The sequence below is a fragment of the Macaca fascicularis genome, chromosome 10 (assembly GCF_037993035.2).
Source record: "Macaca fascicularis isolate 582-1 chromosome 10, T2T-MFA8v1.1".
NCBI lineage: Eukaryota > Metazoa > Chordata > Mammalia > Primates > Cercopithecidae > Macaca > Macaca fascicularis.
Window position 1 is genome coordinate 119,799,854 of NC_088384.1, and position 13,595 is coordinate 119,813,448.

At 64.0% G+C, this 13,595-nt stretch overlaps 1 protein-coding gene across 40 annotated transcripts in view; it reads left to right on the forward strand.

The window, feature by feature from the left end:
- The window catches only part of RTEL1 (regulator of telomere elongation helicase 1), a 37,745-nt gene extending 24,257 nt beyond the window's left edge, over positions 1 to 13,488 (forward strand). For 13 of the 40 annotated variants that reach the window (XM_074005712.1, XM_015430114.4, XM_074005711.1 and 10 more), the window contains 21 exons: positions 2,864 to 2,938; positions 3,054 to 3,135; positions 4,875 to 5,007; positions 5,194 to 5,307; positions 5,399 to 5,439; positions 5,560 to 5,645; positions 5,789 to 5,866; positions 6,319 to 6,396; positions 6,771 to 6,917; positions 7,016 to 7,131; positions 7,350 to 7,473; positions 7,558 to 7,708; positions 8,087 to 8,229; positions 8,996 to 9,091; positions 10,016 to 10,214; positions 10,352 to 10,492; positions 11,236 to 11,352; positions 11,628 to 11,861; positions 12,340 to 12,495; positions 12,601 to 12,923; positions 13,063 to 13,488. In XM_074005712.1, coding sequence (XP_073861813.1) covers positions 2,864 to 2,938; positions 3,054 to 3,135; positions 4,875 to 5,007; positions 5,194 to 5,307; positions 5,399 to 5,439; positions 5,560 to 5,645; positions 5,789 to 5,866; positions 6,319 to 6,396; positions 6,771 to 6,917; positions 7,016 to 7,131; positions 7,350 to 7,473; positions 7,558 to 7,708; positions 8,087 to 8,229; positions 8,996 to 9,091; positions 10,016 to 10,214; positions 10,352 to 10,492; positions 11,236 to 11,352; positions 11,628 to 11,861; positions 12,340 to 12,495; positions 12,601 to 12,923; positions 13,063 to 13,143 — 2,715 coding nt within the window. In that variant the 3' untranslated portion in view covers positions 13,144 to 13,488. Of the gene's footprint in view, positions 1 to 2,863; positions 2,939 to 3,053; positions 3,136 to 4,874; positions 5,008 to 5,193; positions 5,308 to 5,398; positions 5,440 to 5,559; positions 5,646 to 5,788; positions 5,867 to 6,318; positions 6,397 to 6,770; positions 6,918 to 7,015; positions 7,132 to 7,349; positions 7,474 to 7,546; positions 7,709 to 8,086; positions 8,230 to 8,748; positions 9,092 to 10,015; positions 10,215 to 10,351; positions 10,493 to 11,235; positions 11,353 to 11,627; positions 11,862 to 12,339; positions 12,496 to 12,600; positions 12,924 to 13,062 lie in introns of those variants that run through there. The other 27 variants (XM_074005701.1, XM_065523420.2, XM_074005702.1 and 24 more) reach the window with 20 other exon arrangements.
- The last annotated feature ends 107 nt before the right edge of the window (positions 13,489 to 13,595 follow it).

Genomic DNA, 13,595 nt, shown 5'->3' on the forward strand with positions numbered 1-13,595 from the left:
GGCTTCCCAGGCTCCAGTATGGAGAAGTGTCCACACTCTGGAACCAAATCCTGTTCACCCCATTGGTTTGGAATTTCCTTTGGCTGCTGCTCTAAGTAGCCACTGGGAGATGACTCAGCTCCTCCCAACCCTGGGGACTGCACACCGTGTTCACCCTCGGCTGCTCCTGAGTCCCTGCAGGTGTGGGCACTGCTCATAGGGCTGCTGCTGGGCTGGACTTGCAGCCCTGAGGCACAGGTGACCCTGGGGACAGAGTGGGGCTAGAGTGGGGCTAGTGGCCCCAGGAAGAGGATGTGGGATGCACGGTTCAGTTGGAGGCAAGTCCGGGCAGGGCCAGGCTGTGTGCTGGGGAGGTAGAGCTTAGCTGGAGGCAAACTCTGGGCAGTGCTGGCCCGTGCTGGGGAGCCAGTCACTGCTGGGCCCCTGTGAGACTAGTGGGTCCCCTTCCTTCTCTGCCTGAGCTGCCCTGGGGCTGAAGCACGGGGCGGTTTGTAGTGGTGTTTTTTTGAGACAGGGTCTCGCTCTGTCACCCCAGCGGGAGTGCAGGGCCTTGTCACCAGCTCACTGCAGCCTCAGCCTCCTGGGCCCAGGCCATCCTCTTGCCTCAGCCACCTGAGTAGCTGGGAACACAGGCGTGCACCACCACGCCCGGCTAATTTTAAAAGCTTTTTTGTGGAGATGGGGTCTTGGCGTGCACCACCACGCTCGGCTAATTTTTTAAATTTTTATGTGGAGATGGGTCTTGCCATGTTGCCCAGGCTGGTCTCAAAGTCCTGGGCTCCGGCAGTCTGCCCACCTTGGCCTCCCACAGTGCTGGGATTACAGGTAAGAGCTTCCAGGCCTGCCCATCAGAGGGCTGGCTTTTTGAGGGAAGCTATTTCCTGAGGCAGCCTCAGCCCCTGCTCATGGCAGCCCCTGGTGTCATGGTGAATTTGTTCTGTTGTTTCCATCCCTGTGGGCCAAATGCTTTGGTAAAACGCAAGGCCTTGTATTTAGCTGTCTTGACAGTGAAAATGGCTGGGAAGGAAGGAAGGAAGGAATGGAAGGAAGTTTCTCTCTCCTGTGCATACCCAGGCACGTGCACACGTGCGCAGTCCACGCACGCTGCCGGTCTCTGTCCCAGCCGCGGTGCCGGCCTCCGTGTTCTCCAGTTCAGCTTCTCCGCATTTCTGTGAACGATTCCGGCTTCTTGATGTTCCCAGCAGAACTCCCTCAAGCCTTCGGCTTCTCCAGGGCTCTGACGGCGGCTGGGCTGATGTGGCCGCTCTGCGGAGCCTGTTGGGGCTTCACGTTCCTGTTCTGGCCATTTCCGGCTCTTTTTCCGGGAAGGGTCATCACGCGCTCTTTTCCTAGTGCAGGCATCGTCCCTTTCCCGTTGATTTGCAGGGTTCTCTGTAAGATCTGAGGAACACGTGCCAACATATTCTTTCCTGGTCTCGTGCTGGTCATTTTTTCCATTTTCACGACAGGTTTGGTGAACAGATGTTTCCTTGTCATCAGACTTTTGTCTTGAGCTTGTATCCCCTGACCAAGATGCTAAACTGGGTCTTGTGTGTTCTCCATACTGCACTGTAGGGTGGCGGAGCTTTGTGTCGGGGCCTCTGCGCCTTCCGGCGTCACCTGTGGGGGTGTGAAAGGCAGACTCTACCTGGATTTTTCCCAGCACGCCACACCGGTGGTTCCGTCTGCTGACCGAGTGGCTCGGCTTCTCCCAACTCCGCTGGGCACCTGCCACACTGTTTTCCTCACTGTTTTGTTCGTGGTGGTTTTGTCGTAAGTCCTGGTGTCGGCCAGAACCAATTTCTGTTTTTGTTTGTTTTTGAGACGGAGTTTCGCTCTTGTCGCCCAGGGTGGAGTGCAGTGGTGCGATCTTGGCTCACTGTAACCTCCGCCTCCTGGGTTCAAATGATTCTCCTGCCTCAGCCTCCTGAGTAGCTGGGATTACAGGTGCACGCCACCACGCCCAGCTAATTTTCATATTTTTAGTAGAGACGGGGTTTTGCTGTGTGGGCCAGGCTGGTCTCGAACCCCTGACCTCAGGTGATCCTCTCGCCTCAGCCTCCCAGAATGCTGGGATTACAGGTGTGAGCCGCCGCGCCCGGCCTCTTGTTCTTCTTAAACCTGCCCTGATGTTTTCTCCATGATGCATGTTGGAGTCAACCTGTCTGCTTCCTTTAAAAATCTTGCTGTGATTTTGACTGGAATGTGTGGAATTCCTGTGTTTTTGAGTCAGTGTCTCTCTGTTGCCCAGTCTGGAGTGCAGTGGGACCATCACAGCTCACTGCAGCTTCAACCTCCTGGCCTCAGGGGATCCTCTCAGCCCAGCCTCCCAAGTAGCTGGGACCACGGCACGTGCCACCACGCCCGGCTAGTTTTCATATTTTTTTGGTGGAGACCCCGGGGTTGCACCATGTTGCCCAGGCTGGTCTCGAACTCCTGGGTTCGGGCAGTTCGCCCCTCTCGGCCTCTCAGAGTGCTGGGATTACAGGCGTGAGCCACTGCACTAGGCCATGTTGAATTTCTAGATTAATTTGGGACCCTTAGGGGCACAGAGAGGAGGGCTGGGCCAGCTGGTGGGAGGAGAGGCCTCTCGGGCTGCCGCGTTTCCAGTGCACGGAGATGGCCTGCGTAGGGGGAACAGAGCTCACCGGGGGTCCCTCCAGGGAGGAGAAAGGGTCAGGCAGGTGCCAGCTCCTGTCCATCAGCCTGGGGCTGCATGATGGCAGGGGCTGGTGAACCGATGACCTCTGGGTGTCCTGTGACCTTCCGTGTGTGGGGCTGATGCCGCAGAAGATCAGGTGGCCTCCAGGGCTCTGGGCTCTGGCCTCAGGCTCCTCACGGGACTGCACCTCCTCTCTTTCAGATTGTGTTTAGTGTGGACCCCTCCGAGGGCAGCCGTGGTTCCCCGGCAGGGCTGGGACCCTTACAGTCCTATAAGGTAGGGGCCACCTCCAGGAGGCAGGTGGGGCTGGGGGTCCTGCAGTCCTGAAAGGTAAGGGGCTGCCCCCAGGACATGGGTGGGGTCTCCACACTTCTGGTCCTGTCCCCTCCAGGTGCACGTCCATCCTGATGCTGGTCACCGGAGGACGGCTCAGCGGTCTGATGCCTGGAGCACCACTGCAGCCAGAAAGCGAGGTACAGACCTGGGCCCACACTCTCCCCGCCCGCCCGGGTGTGGTGCTCAGCACCAGCATGCCACAGGCTAGGCACGTGGCCAGCCGTGGGTCTCCTGCCCCCCTGGGCCTGGCCACCTTCTCCATGTCCAGGCCAATCCAGAGCGTTCTCCTCACTGTCCCTCTGAAGGCTGGAGTTACTGAGAGACATGGGAGAGGGCCTGATGGCACCGTGACCTGCCCAGAGTCACCTGGTTGGTGGCGGCAGAGCCACAGCTCAGCCAGGCCTTCCTGCTGGGACACACTGGTTTATGCCAAGGCCGTCAGCACGGAGCCCCACAGTGAGGCACAGCTTTCCCTGCTGCCTCCACCCAGCGCCTGGCTGGGCCAAGCCTCAGGGTCTCATCTGAAGGGGGCCCGACTGGCCCTGTTGTCCGAAGCCTCTGGTGCGCTCGGCCCTGAGGCCCCACGTGCCTTGTTGGCTTCCTGTGCTCTGTGGCGTCTTCGAGTCGGTGCTGCCGGGTACCTGTGTGGATGGGGCCCGTGAGTGGGCCCTCGGCTCCGTGTCCAGAGTCCTGTGGTTCTTGGAGTGTGTCCGGCCCCACCCGGCCATGTGGTGTCCAAGGGGGGCTTTGTGGCGGCAGCGGTGGGAGCTGCTGCCCCTTCTCGTGCTCCAGTGGGGCCTTGCCTCTGGGCTTGGTTCGTTCCTCTCTGGAACGTTCTTTCTCAGAGCTCTCTGGCCCGCGGTGGCACGACGTGGCCCTGGCTGAAGCAGCCCCCGCGTGGTTGCTGTGGTTGGTCTGCCTGGCCGAGCCGGAAGGGGAGGGCCGGGAGGGCGTCAGGGTTGCGTGGCTTGACCCCCGGTCGGTGACTCGGTGATGGCCTCGTGGCAAGGCGTCTCCCGGCAGGAAGCGTCCATCCTGGGGGGTCGTGGGAGGCGGCGCGTGCCTGAGGCAGCTGGCGCACAGATCCTGAGGGCCTGGAATCTATTTGTTCCATTGACCTGTGACGTCACTTGACTTCTGAGAAGCAGCCGCTCCCTGCGTTGGGCGTTTGTAGGAAATGAGCTCCTGGAGGTGGAGGTCGGGAAGTTCCCCCGCTGCAGGGCACGCTCAGCCCCAGGAAGCGGAGTGACCTTTGCTGGGAGAGGTGCCTTGTCCCTGCTGACCCCGAGTCACAGTCAGCATCGTTCTGCTTGTGCCGTGTTTAATTCCTGGTGTCCGGTGCCCAGGCTCAGTCTCCTCCCCAGGCCGCGGCCGCTGCGGTCAGTCAGTCAAGCACTTCTAGGAACTTCCTTTGAACCGGTGCCCTTGTTCGCTGCTGACGCCACTCGGAGGCTTCCTGGCGGAGCGGGGAACTCGCACTTCCTCTTGTGCGCGTCCCTGGAATGTCGGGACGCTGGCGCTTGCTTCCCGTGCGCTCTTGGCGGGATGAGCTTGCCCTGAGCTGCATGTCACCGTTTCTGCAGAAGTTTAGGGTTGGAGTGGGCTGACCTCTCTGGAGGTGTCCCCAGCATCTGCCTGGGGTCTGCCTCGTACTCCCGGGACCCCCGGTCCCCCAGAGGGGACCCCAGCTGGCAGACTGCGCTCACACTCAGGGCAGCCTCCTTTGTTCTGAATTCTGCACGCTGGGCCTGGGTGGCTGTGGGCGGCTCAGTTGCTTGATGCCAGTGGGTGAGAGGCTGATGGGCAGAGAGGCAGGCGGTCAGGCCCCCAGTCCCGTCCTCACACCCTGTGTCCCCTGCTCCCCTCCGCCCCACAGGGAAGGTGTTGAGCTACTGGTGCTTCAGTCCCGGCCACAGCATGCGCGAGCTGGTCCGCCAGGGCGTCCGCTCCCTCATCCTTACCAGCGGCACGCTGGCCCCGGTGTCCTCCTTTGCCCTGGAGATGCAGATGTACGGGCCACCCCTGCCAGGGGCCTAAGCACTGGTGACGCCTGTGACGTTAGTGGGGTGGGAGTGCTGGGGGTCCCCATGAGCCGGGGTGCTGGGGGTCTTGGGCCTCACTGGGGGTCTCGGGCCTTGAGGGCTAAAGGGGTGCTGGTGTCCTTCCCCACTGTCTGTCCCTCCGGCCACGCTCAGCCCTTTCCCGGTCTGCCTGGAGAACCCACACATCATCGACAAGCACCAGATCTGGGTGGGGGTCGTCCCCAGAGGTCCCGATGGAGCCCAGCTGAGCTCTGCGTTTGACAGACGGTGAGGGCCTGTCCCTGGGCCGTGCTGGGGTGCGAGGTCGGGGAGTACTGAGCCCTGAGGCCCTGAGCAGTGGCCTCTCGGCTCTGTGCAGGTTTTCTGAGGAGTGCTTGTCCTCCCTGGGGAAGGCTCTGGGTAAGTGCCCGGCACACCCCAGCTGTGCCCATCCTGGATCCTGGACCCTGCTCCCAAGAGCTGGTAGGGACCCCGGAAGACGCCCCGCCCCTGCCCTGACCCCAGCCCCTGCACTTCCAGGCAACATCGCCCGCGTGGTGCCCTACGGGCTGCTGATCTTCTTCCCTTCCTATCCTGTCATGGAGAAGAGCCTGGAGTTCTGGCGAGTATGTCTCCTCTGTGTGTCCTGGGTGGGGTGGGTGAGGGCAGGGCTGGAGCACGAAGCAGGCAGTGGCCACAGCTCCTGCCTGCCCTCATCGGATCGGCGGCGTAACCAGGGCTGCCGTGTCCCTGCCTCTTCCTCCCACAGGCCCGCGACTTGGCCAGGAAGATGGAGGCACTGAAGCCGCTGTTTGTGGAGCCCAGGAGCAAAGGCAGCTTCTCCGAGGTCAGCACTTGGCCGGGGCTCTGGGTCTGCTGCCCCCTCGTGCCTCCCGTGCCCCTCACAGCTTCCCCGAGGCTGACCACCAGCCCTGACCACGGGCTCTGGCGGCTCCCGCCTGCCTCTTCAGGGCCCCTGCGTTTCCTTCCTGTCCCTGAGTGTTGCCTCTTATCTTACAAAGCCCCCAGCACTGGGTGGGTGTGGCGACAGTGGTCCTCCTGCCTGAGGAGCTATAGCCGGCGGCCACCCTGGCCCTGGGATTCCCCGTGTTTTCTGGGAAGCACTGAGCAGGCGCAGGATCAGCCTGGGATCCGTGCCAGGAAGAAGCTTCCAGAACCCGGTTGGCCTTCCTGGCTAGGATAGTCCTTCATCTTGGAGGATGAGACCTGGGTCTCCCTCATGGGGGAAGAAGGGGCCGAGGTGGGCTCCAGGCTGAGCCTGACCAACTTTCCTTCCAGACCATCAGTGCTTACTATGCAAGGGTTGCTGCCCCTGGGTCCACCGGCGCCACCTTCCTGGCGGTGTGCCGGGGCAAGGTGAGCTCTCTGGGGCCCTCTGTCCTGACCCGGTTGCCTGTTCCCCGGTGGGTGCTCATGGCTCCCCAGCTGACTTTGGGCCCTGGGGGCTGCCTGGTCCCCTCCTTGGGCCCCACAAGAGCAAAGCACTGGTGGCCTGCTGGGAGCGTGCCCTGCTCTGGGTCGGGCAGGCAGGATGCAGGAGGTTCCTGGCCACGAGAGTTGGAGGTGGCGTCTGGGAGCTGTGGACCCCAAGTGGGGTCCTGACCCATAGATGGGGCTTCCTCCCACCCCTGGTTGGGGTTGGAGCCTCGGGGAAGGTGGCTGGGCTGGGTATGGGCAGCCGGGGGGAGGAGCCCCCATGGCCCCAGGCAGCTCCCTGGTGTGTCCCCCAGGCCAGCGAGGGGTTGGATTTCTCAGACACGAATGGCCGTGGTGTGATCGTCACGGGCCTCCCGTACCCCCCCCGCATGGACCCCCGGGTTGTCCTCAAGATGCAGTTCCTGGACGAGATGAAGGGCCAGGGTGGGGCTGGGGGCCAGGTGAGTTACAGCAGGGCGGGGCTGGGGTAAGGCAATCTGGCGACTGAGCCCCCCTGTGACCACGGGAGCCCCTGTGACTGAGCCTCCTCGCCCTCCAGTTCCTCTCTGGGCAGGAGTGGTACCGGCAGCAGGCGTCCAGGGCGGTGAACCAGGCCATTGGGCGAGTGATCCGGCACCGCCAGGACTACGGGGCTGTCTTCCTCTGTGACCACAGGTGCGTGCAGTCCGGGGGCAGGCGTGGCGCCAGGGGACACGGCCACATCCCACTGGGCCCTGGACTCCTTCCCCACATGAGGCCCCGTCTACCCCAGAGCCTCTCTGGCGACTCGGGGTCAGCCTGAGGCCCCTGCGGCAGATGAGGGTCTTCACTTGGGTGAACTGACCCCCTGAAGCGGCTGTGGGCAGGGCAGCAGGGCTGTGGCCACCCCCCAGGTTCGCCTTTGCTGATGCCAGAGCCCAGCTGCCCTCCTGGGTGCGTCCTCACGTCAGGGTGTACGACAACTTCGGCCACGTCATCCGAGACGTGGCCCAGTTCTTCCGTGTTGCCGAGCGAACTGTGAGTTTCTGCCCAGGGAGGGGATGAGGGTGTTGTCCCCAGAGGAGCCAGAAATGGGCCCACCCACCCCCAGTGGTTCTGCAGATGCCAGCACCGGCCCCCCGGGCTGCAGCACCCAGTTTGCGTGAAGGAGAAGATGCTGTCAGGGAGGCCAAGTCGCCTGACCCCCTCCTCTCCACCAGGAAAGCTAAGAGTCTGGACCTGCATGTCCCCAGCCTGAAGCAGAGGTCCTCAGGTGCAGATGGCCAGTGCGGGACGGGCAGTGTGGGGCGGGCGGGGCGGGCAGCGGGGCAGGTGGTGTGGGGCGGGCGGCACCAGGCGCCCAGGGTGGAGGCGGCTCACCTGGCTTTATGCACTGCCCCTCCCACCTCCAAAGGCTGTGTCTGCCTCCTAGGGTGGGGTTCCCACGGGCTGGAACCCTCCCCTACAGGCAGAGAAGGCCTCAGGCAAAGACGCGCCCCAAGGCTGGGACTCCCCCTAATAGCAGGGAGGACACCCACAGGCAGGGGCCCCCAAATGCTGGGACCCTCCCTCAGGAGGGGCTCCGTCATAGGCAGGGACCCCCAGCTGGGGCCCCACGGTGGGCTTCACTGCGCACTCGGGTACTCTGCAGGATCACCAGCTGCCGGGGACCCCGAGAGTAGCCTGTGTGTGGAGTATGAGCAGGAGCCAGTTCCTGCCCGGCAGAGGCCCAGGGGGCTGCTGGCCGCCCTGGAGCACAGTGAACAGCGGGCCGGGGACCTTGGCGAGGAGCAGGTGCAGTTCCAGGGCCTTGGGATGGACACAGACCCTCTGTCTCCTGAGGCCAACCCCACCCCGCCCATCTGACTTCAGGCACCTCCCCACACACCCCTGTAAATCCCCTGCCTGTGGGGTGGGCAGGCAGGTGAGGGATCCCGGCTGCCTGGCTGTGTGTGTGCCCTCCACCTCGCCTCACCCACAGGCTGCTGGCTCCCAGGTGGTGCATGCCCTGGCCCTCAGCGAGTGCCCCCACATCACTTTGATTCTCTGGCAGGTCAGCTTGGCTCAGGGCACTCAAGGTCGGGTGCCCCTGCCCCTGGCTGTGCCTGAGGCTGGCCTTTCTCCAGGAATGTGCTGCGGTTGGGACCCAGGTTCCTTCCTCCTTGGGGCCTTTTGCCCCAGAAGCCCATAATTTCTCAGCTTTCTCCCTGCTTCCTGCTGGGGGCCGTTCTCTTGCTGCCTGTCCCTGCCCTTCAGGCTCCTGGAGTGAGCCCCGGGTGCAGGCACCAGACACCTGTGTCCCCTTCCTGCCAGCCCCTCGCTGTGGTCGGACTGTCCTTCCTGGACCTGCTCTTACGTGTCACCACCTGTGAGCCTCATGAGCCGCTGGCGTGACTTGGACAGGACCAAGTTGTGGGACTGTCACCAGGGTGTGCCGCGCCCCTCCCCCGACCTTCGTCTTGGCTACTGCTCAGGGCTCCTTGGGGCCATCTTCCCTGTGGGCCCAGGTGCTTTGGGGCCCTGGAGTGTGTGGTTGGAACCACAGCTGTGTCCTCCTCAGGCCCACAGCTGCTCCACCCTGTCCCTCCTGGCTGAGAAGAGGCCGGCAGAGGAGCTGCGAGGAGGGAGGAAGAAGATCCGGCTGGTCAGCCACCTGGTGCGTGAGCTGTCCCTGCACCTGTGCCGACCACCATAGACACGTGTGGGAACCCGGCCCTGGGTGCCCCCAGCCAAGTTGGGATGTGGGCCCGATGGGACCAGGGAAGTTACCCCCGGGAGCTGATGTCCAGGGCGGCTGTGAAGCTGTCGGCCCAAGGGCTCAAGGGCAGCTGGGATCAGGCCCCGCCCTTAGGCAGGCTTGGTTTGGGGGCTGCAGCACTGGGTTTGGCCCTGGCATTTCCCTCAAGTGTGGACGTGCACCTGCCTCATTCGAGGGGCGCAGCCCATTCCCAGCCTTGGATGAAAGAACCGAGTTATAGTCGGAGCCAGGAAGCCCCCTGCCTGCTGGAAAGCCCCAAGTGTGGCAGCCTTTGTCCATGTCCCTTGGCTTCTGGGAAGAACTGGGTGGTGCCCAGGCAGGGCTGGTGCCATCAGGAAGTGGGCGGCTGCCGAGGGGCCTGGGCTGTTGAGGGCCTGGGTGGGGAGTGCCGGGGCTGCCCCTGCCTTGGTTTCCACGTTTCCGTGTTGGTCTGGGGTGTGTGGAGAGATGAACACCGCTTCTTGGGAAGCCCCTCCCTATGATCTGCCATCCTGGAGCCTCAGCTGTGTCCGCTGTGGGGTGGGGGCTTTAGGGAGGAGGAGAGAGGACCCCCAGCTTGAGGGAGAGCCAGTCTACCCTTTGCCCATTCGCTGCCCTCGGTTCCCTGCCAGCCTCTCACTGTGTGACCCAGACAGGCCCAGCCCCGCAGCTTTCCTCCCGCAGCACCTCCGTGTCCATCCAGCCAACCAGTTTCTCAGGCAGCAGCCCCCGCTCAGCAATCACTGTCCCGGGGAACACCCAATGCTCCAAGGAAGGCTCTGCAGCTGCAGGGATGGGATGATGAGGCTGGCCCTGATGGAGCCTCGGGCCTGTGTGCTGCAGGAGGAGCCCGTGGCTGGTGCACAGATGGACAGGGCCAAGCTCTTCATGGTGGCTGTGAAGCAGGAACTGAGCCAAGCCAACTTTGCCACCTTCACCCAGGCCCTGCAGGACTACAAGGGTTCCGATGACTTCGCCGCCCTGGCCGCCTGTCTCGGCCCCCTCTTTGCTGAGGACCCCAAGAAGCACAGCCTGCTCCAAGGTGCCCTGGCTTGCAGGGGCCGCCCATCCTGAGGGCAGTGCTGCCGCTGTGTGGGGTGGGGGCCATCTGGGTCCAAGGTTGTCTCTGTTCTCTAGAGAAAAGGGGGCGGATGGGGACAGACACCCCTTCCTCTACAGGCTTCTACCAGTTTGTGCGGCCTCACCACAAGGAGCAGTTTGAGGAGGTCTGTATCCAGCTGACGGGACGGGGCTGCGGCTACCGGCCAGAGCACAGCGTTCCCCGAAGGCAGCGGGCACAGCCAGCCCTGGACCCCACTGGTAAATGGGGCCTTGGGTGGGACCCTCAGACTCCTCCGTGGAAGGCACCGGAGTCCTGGCTGGTTGGGGTGGGCATCCCTGGGGCCCTGCGTGGCCCCGCCTCTCTGTTCCCGTGTGGGAGTGATGGGGGCCACCCCCCACCACCAGCAGCAGTATCACTTGTTGGGGAGACCCTGTGCAACTCCACGCAGGGCCCTACCCTTCCCATAGCCCCTGACCCCTACGCACAGCCCTGTCCAGCTGCCACACGTGTCCCCTGCCCCCCATGCACAGCCCTGGGGAGTCCACTGCACACGCCAGGGTCCTAGACCCCTAGATCCCTGTCCTCCCGTCCTCCCTACTTCTGCCTTTGCCTAGGGTGGAGTCCAAGCCTCCAGAGGTGGGAGTGTCTGTGTTCGTGCTTGTTAACGAACAGCCCCCATAGAGCTCCTCCAGTGTAGGGTTCACCCAGCGGGGAACCTAACCTGTTGGGAAGACCCCAGACCCCTTCTGGGCTTGGTACCCACCCTGGGGCTCTAAGCTCCTGAGCAGGGCTTTGGCCTGCCTGCCACTGTTCCAGCCCCCATCCAGCAGTTGGTGTCTCCTCTGCTGCCCCTGGCACCTGGGCACGTGTGCCTGCCTGGGTTTTCCCGCCCTGGTCCGAGGTGGGTGAGGCCTGGCCTCCCCAGCCAGCCCTTCCCCCTCCCCGGGGGAACTTTCCAGGTGCTTGGGACCAGCTTTGTGGCTCTCCATCTCTTCATCAGGAAGGACAGCGCTAGATCCCAAGCTGACTGTGTCCAAGGCTGCAGCCCAGCAGCTGGACCCCCGAGAGCACCTGAACCAGGGCAGGCCCCACCTGTCGCCCAGACCACCCCCCACAGGTAGCTGAGTCCTGAACTGTGTGCAGCCTGTGACTTGGTGGGTTCCTCAGTGGCTTGATGAGGCTAACACTTGAGTGTGGCTTGAGCCTTTGAACCGGAGGTGCCAGTGGAGCTGCCCCTGTGGGGAGCATCTCCTGGTGGGGGCTCCCGGTTCTGTACCCCGCAGTTGTCCTGAGCAGCTCTCCAGGAGTTCGTGGGAGGAAGGGCAGGCAGGGTGGTGGGACTCTCAGTCCTCTGCCCCAGCGCCACTCTGAGCCATGCTACTCCCACACCAGGAGGCCCTGGCAGCCACCCACAGCAGGGGTCCAGAGCGCCCAGAGCAGGGAAGCAGGGCCAGCGCGCCGTGAGCACCTACCTGGCAGATGTCCGCAGGGCCCTGGGGTCTGCAGGCTGTAGCCAGCTCTTGGCAGCGCTGACAGCCTACAAGCAAGACGATGACCTCGACAAGGTGCTGGCCGTGCTGGCCGCCCTGACCACTGCAAAGCCGGAGGACTTCCCCCTGCTGCAGAGCAAGTGGCCTGGGCGTGGGAACAGCCAGTGGGGTGGGCGTGGGGGACAGCCAGTGGGGTGGGCGTGGGGACAGCCAGTGGGGTGGGCGTGGGGGACAGCCAGTGGGGTGGGCGTGGGGGACAGCCAGTGGGGTGGGCGTCGGGGACAGCCAGTGGGGTGGGGGACAGCCAGTGGGGTGGGGGTGGGGGACAGCCAGTGGGGTGGGCGTGGGGGACAGCCAGTGGGGTGGGCGTGGGGGACAGCCAGTGGGGTGGGCGTCGGGGACAGCCAGTGGGGTGGGGGACAGCCAGTGGGGTGGGGGTGGGGACAGCCAGTGGGGTGGGGGTGGGGGACAGCCAGTGGGGTGGGCGTGGGGGACAGCCAGTGGGGTGGGGGTGGGGACAGCCAGTGGGGTGGGCGTGGGGACAGCCAGTGGGGTGGGGGCGGGGGCAGGGGCAGGGTGGGGACCGTGCCGGGTCTGAGTGAAGCTCCCCGCAGGGTTCAGCATGTTTGTGCGTCCACACCACAAGCAGCGCTTCTCACAGACGTGCACAGACCTGACCGGCAGACCCTCCCTGGGCACGGAGCCACCAGGACCCCAGGAGGAGAGTCTTGCCGTGCCTCCTGTGCTCACCCACAGGGCTCCCCAACCAGGTAGGGCGCCTGCCTGGCTGCTCCTGACAGTGCCCCAACCGCATGCAGCCCTGGGAGTGAGCAGCAAAGCCCCAGGCCCTGCTCAGACTCAGTCTCCGTCTCCAGGCCCCTCACGGTCCGAGAAGCCCGGAAAGACCCAGAGCGAGATCTCGACCTTCCTTAGACAGAGGCCAGCAGGGACTGTGGGGGCGGGCGGTGAGGCTGCAGGGCCCAGCCAGTCCCCAGGACCTCCCCACGGGCCTGCAGCATCTGAGTGGGGTGAGCCTCCTGGGAGAGACCTTGCTGGGCAGCAGGCTGCGGGAGCTCCGAGCGGGCCCCTCTCAGCAGGCTGTGTGTGCCAGGGCTGTGGGGCGGAGGATGTGGTGCCCTTCCAGTGCCCTGCCTGTGATTTCCAGCGCTGCCAAGCCTGTTGGCAACGGCACCTTCAGGTTGGTGCCTGGTCACTACAGTTCCTGCTGGGTGTAGCCCCAGGTGGTGGGCTGAGGGGGAAAGGGCCGGGTATAGCCCCAGGTGGTGGGCTGGTGGCAACGCCTGGCAGGTGCGTCCAGCGGGCCGGTTGTCTTACAGGCCTCTAGGACGTGCCCATCCTGCCACACCGCCTCCAGGAAGCAGAGCGTCACGCAGGTCTTCTGGCCAGAGCCCCAGTGAGTGCCCACGGAGGCCCTCAGCACACCCGACGTGGCTTGATCACATGCTTGTCCAGCTCTGGTGGGCCAAGGAACCACCCAACAGAATAGGCCAGCCCATGCCTGCCTGCCTGCCCCACTGCAGTGGGACTGGATCTGGGCCTCCCTCTGAGAAGCCCTGAGCTACGTTGGGGTCTGGGGTGGGCCTCTGGGAAGGTGCTTCCCCAGAACTTCCCTGGCTCCCGGCCTGTGAGTGGTGCCACGGGGGCATCCCAGCTGAGCCCCTCACCAGGAAGGAGACCCCCGTGGGCATGTGTCCACTTTTCATCAGGCGACAGGGTTCTCTAATAAAAGTGCTGGCAGTGCCCCGGACGGTGTCTTCGTGGCCTGGGCTTGGTGGTGGGAGTTGAGGAGAGACAGGGAGTTGGCACAGGCCCCTTGTAGCCTGCCTTGTGACACTACTTCCTCCACAGT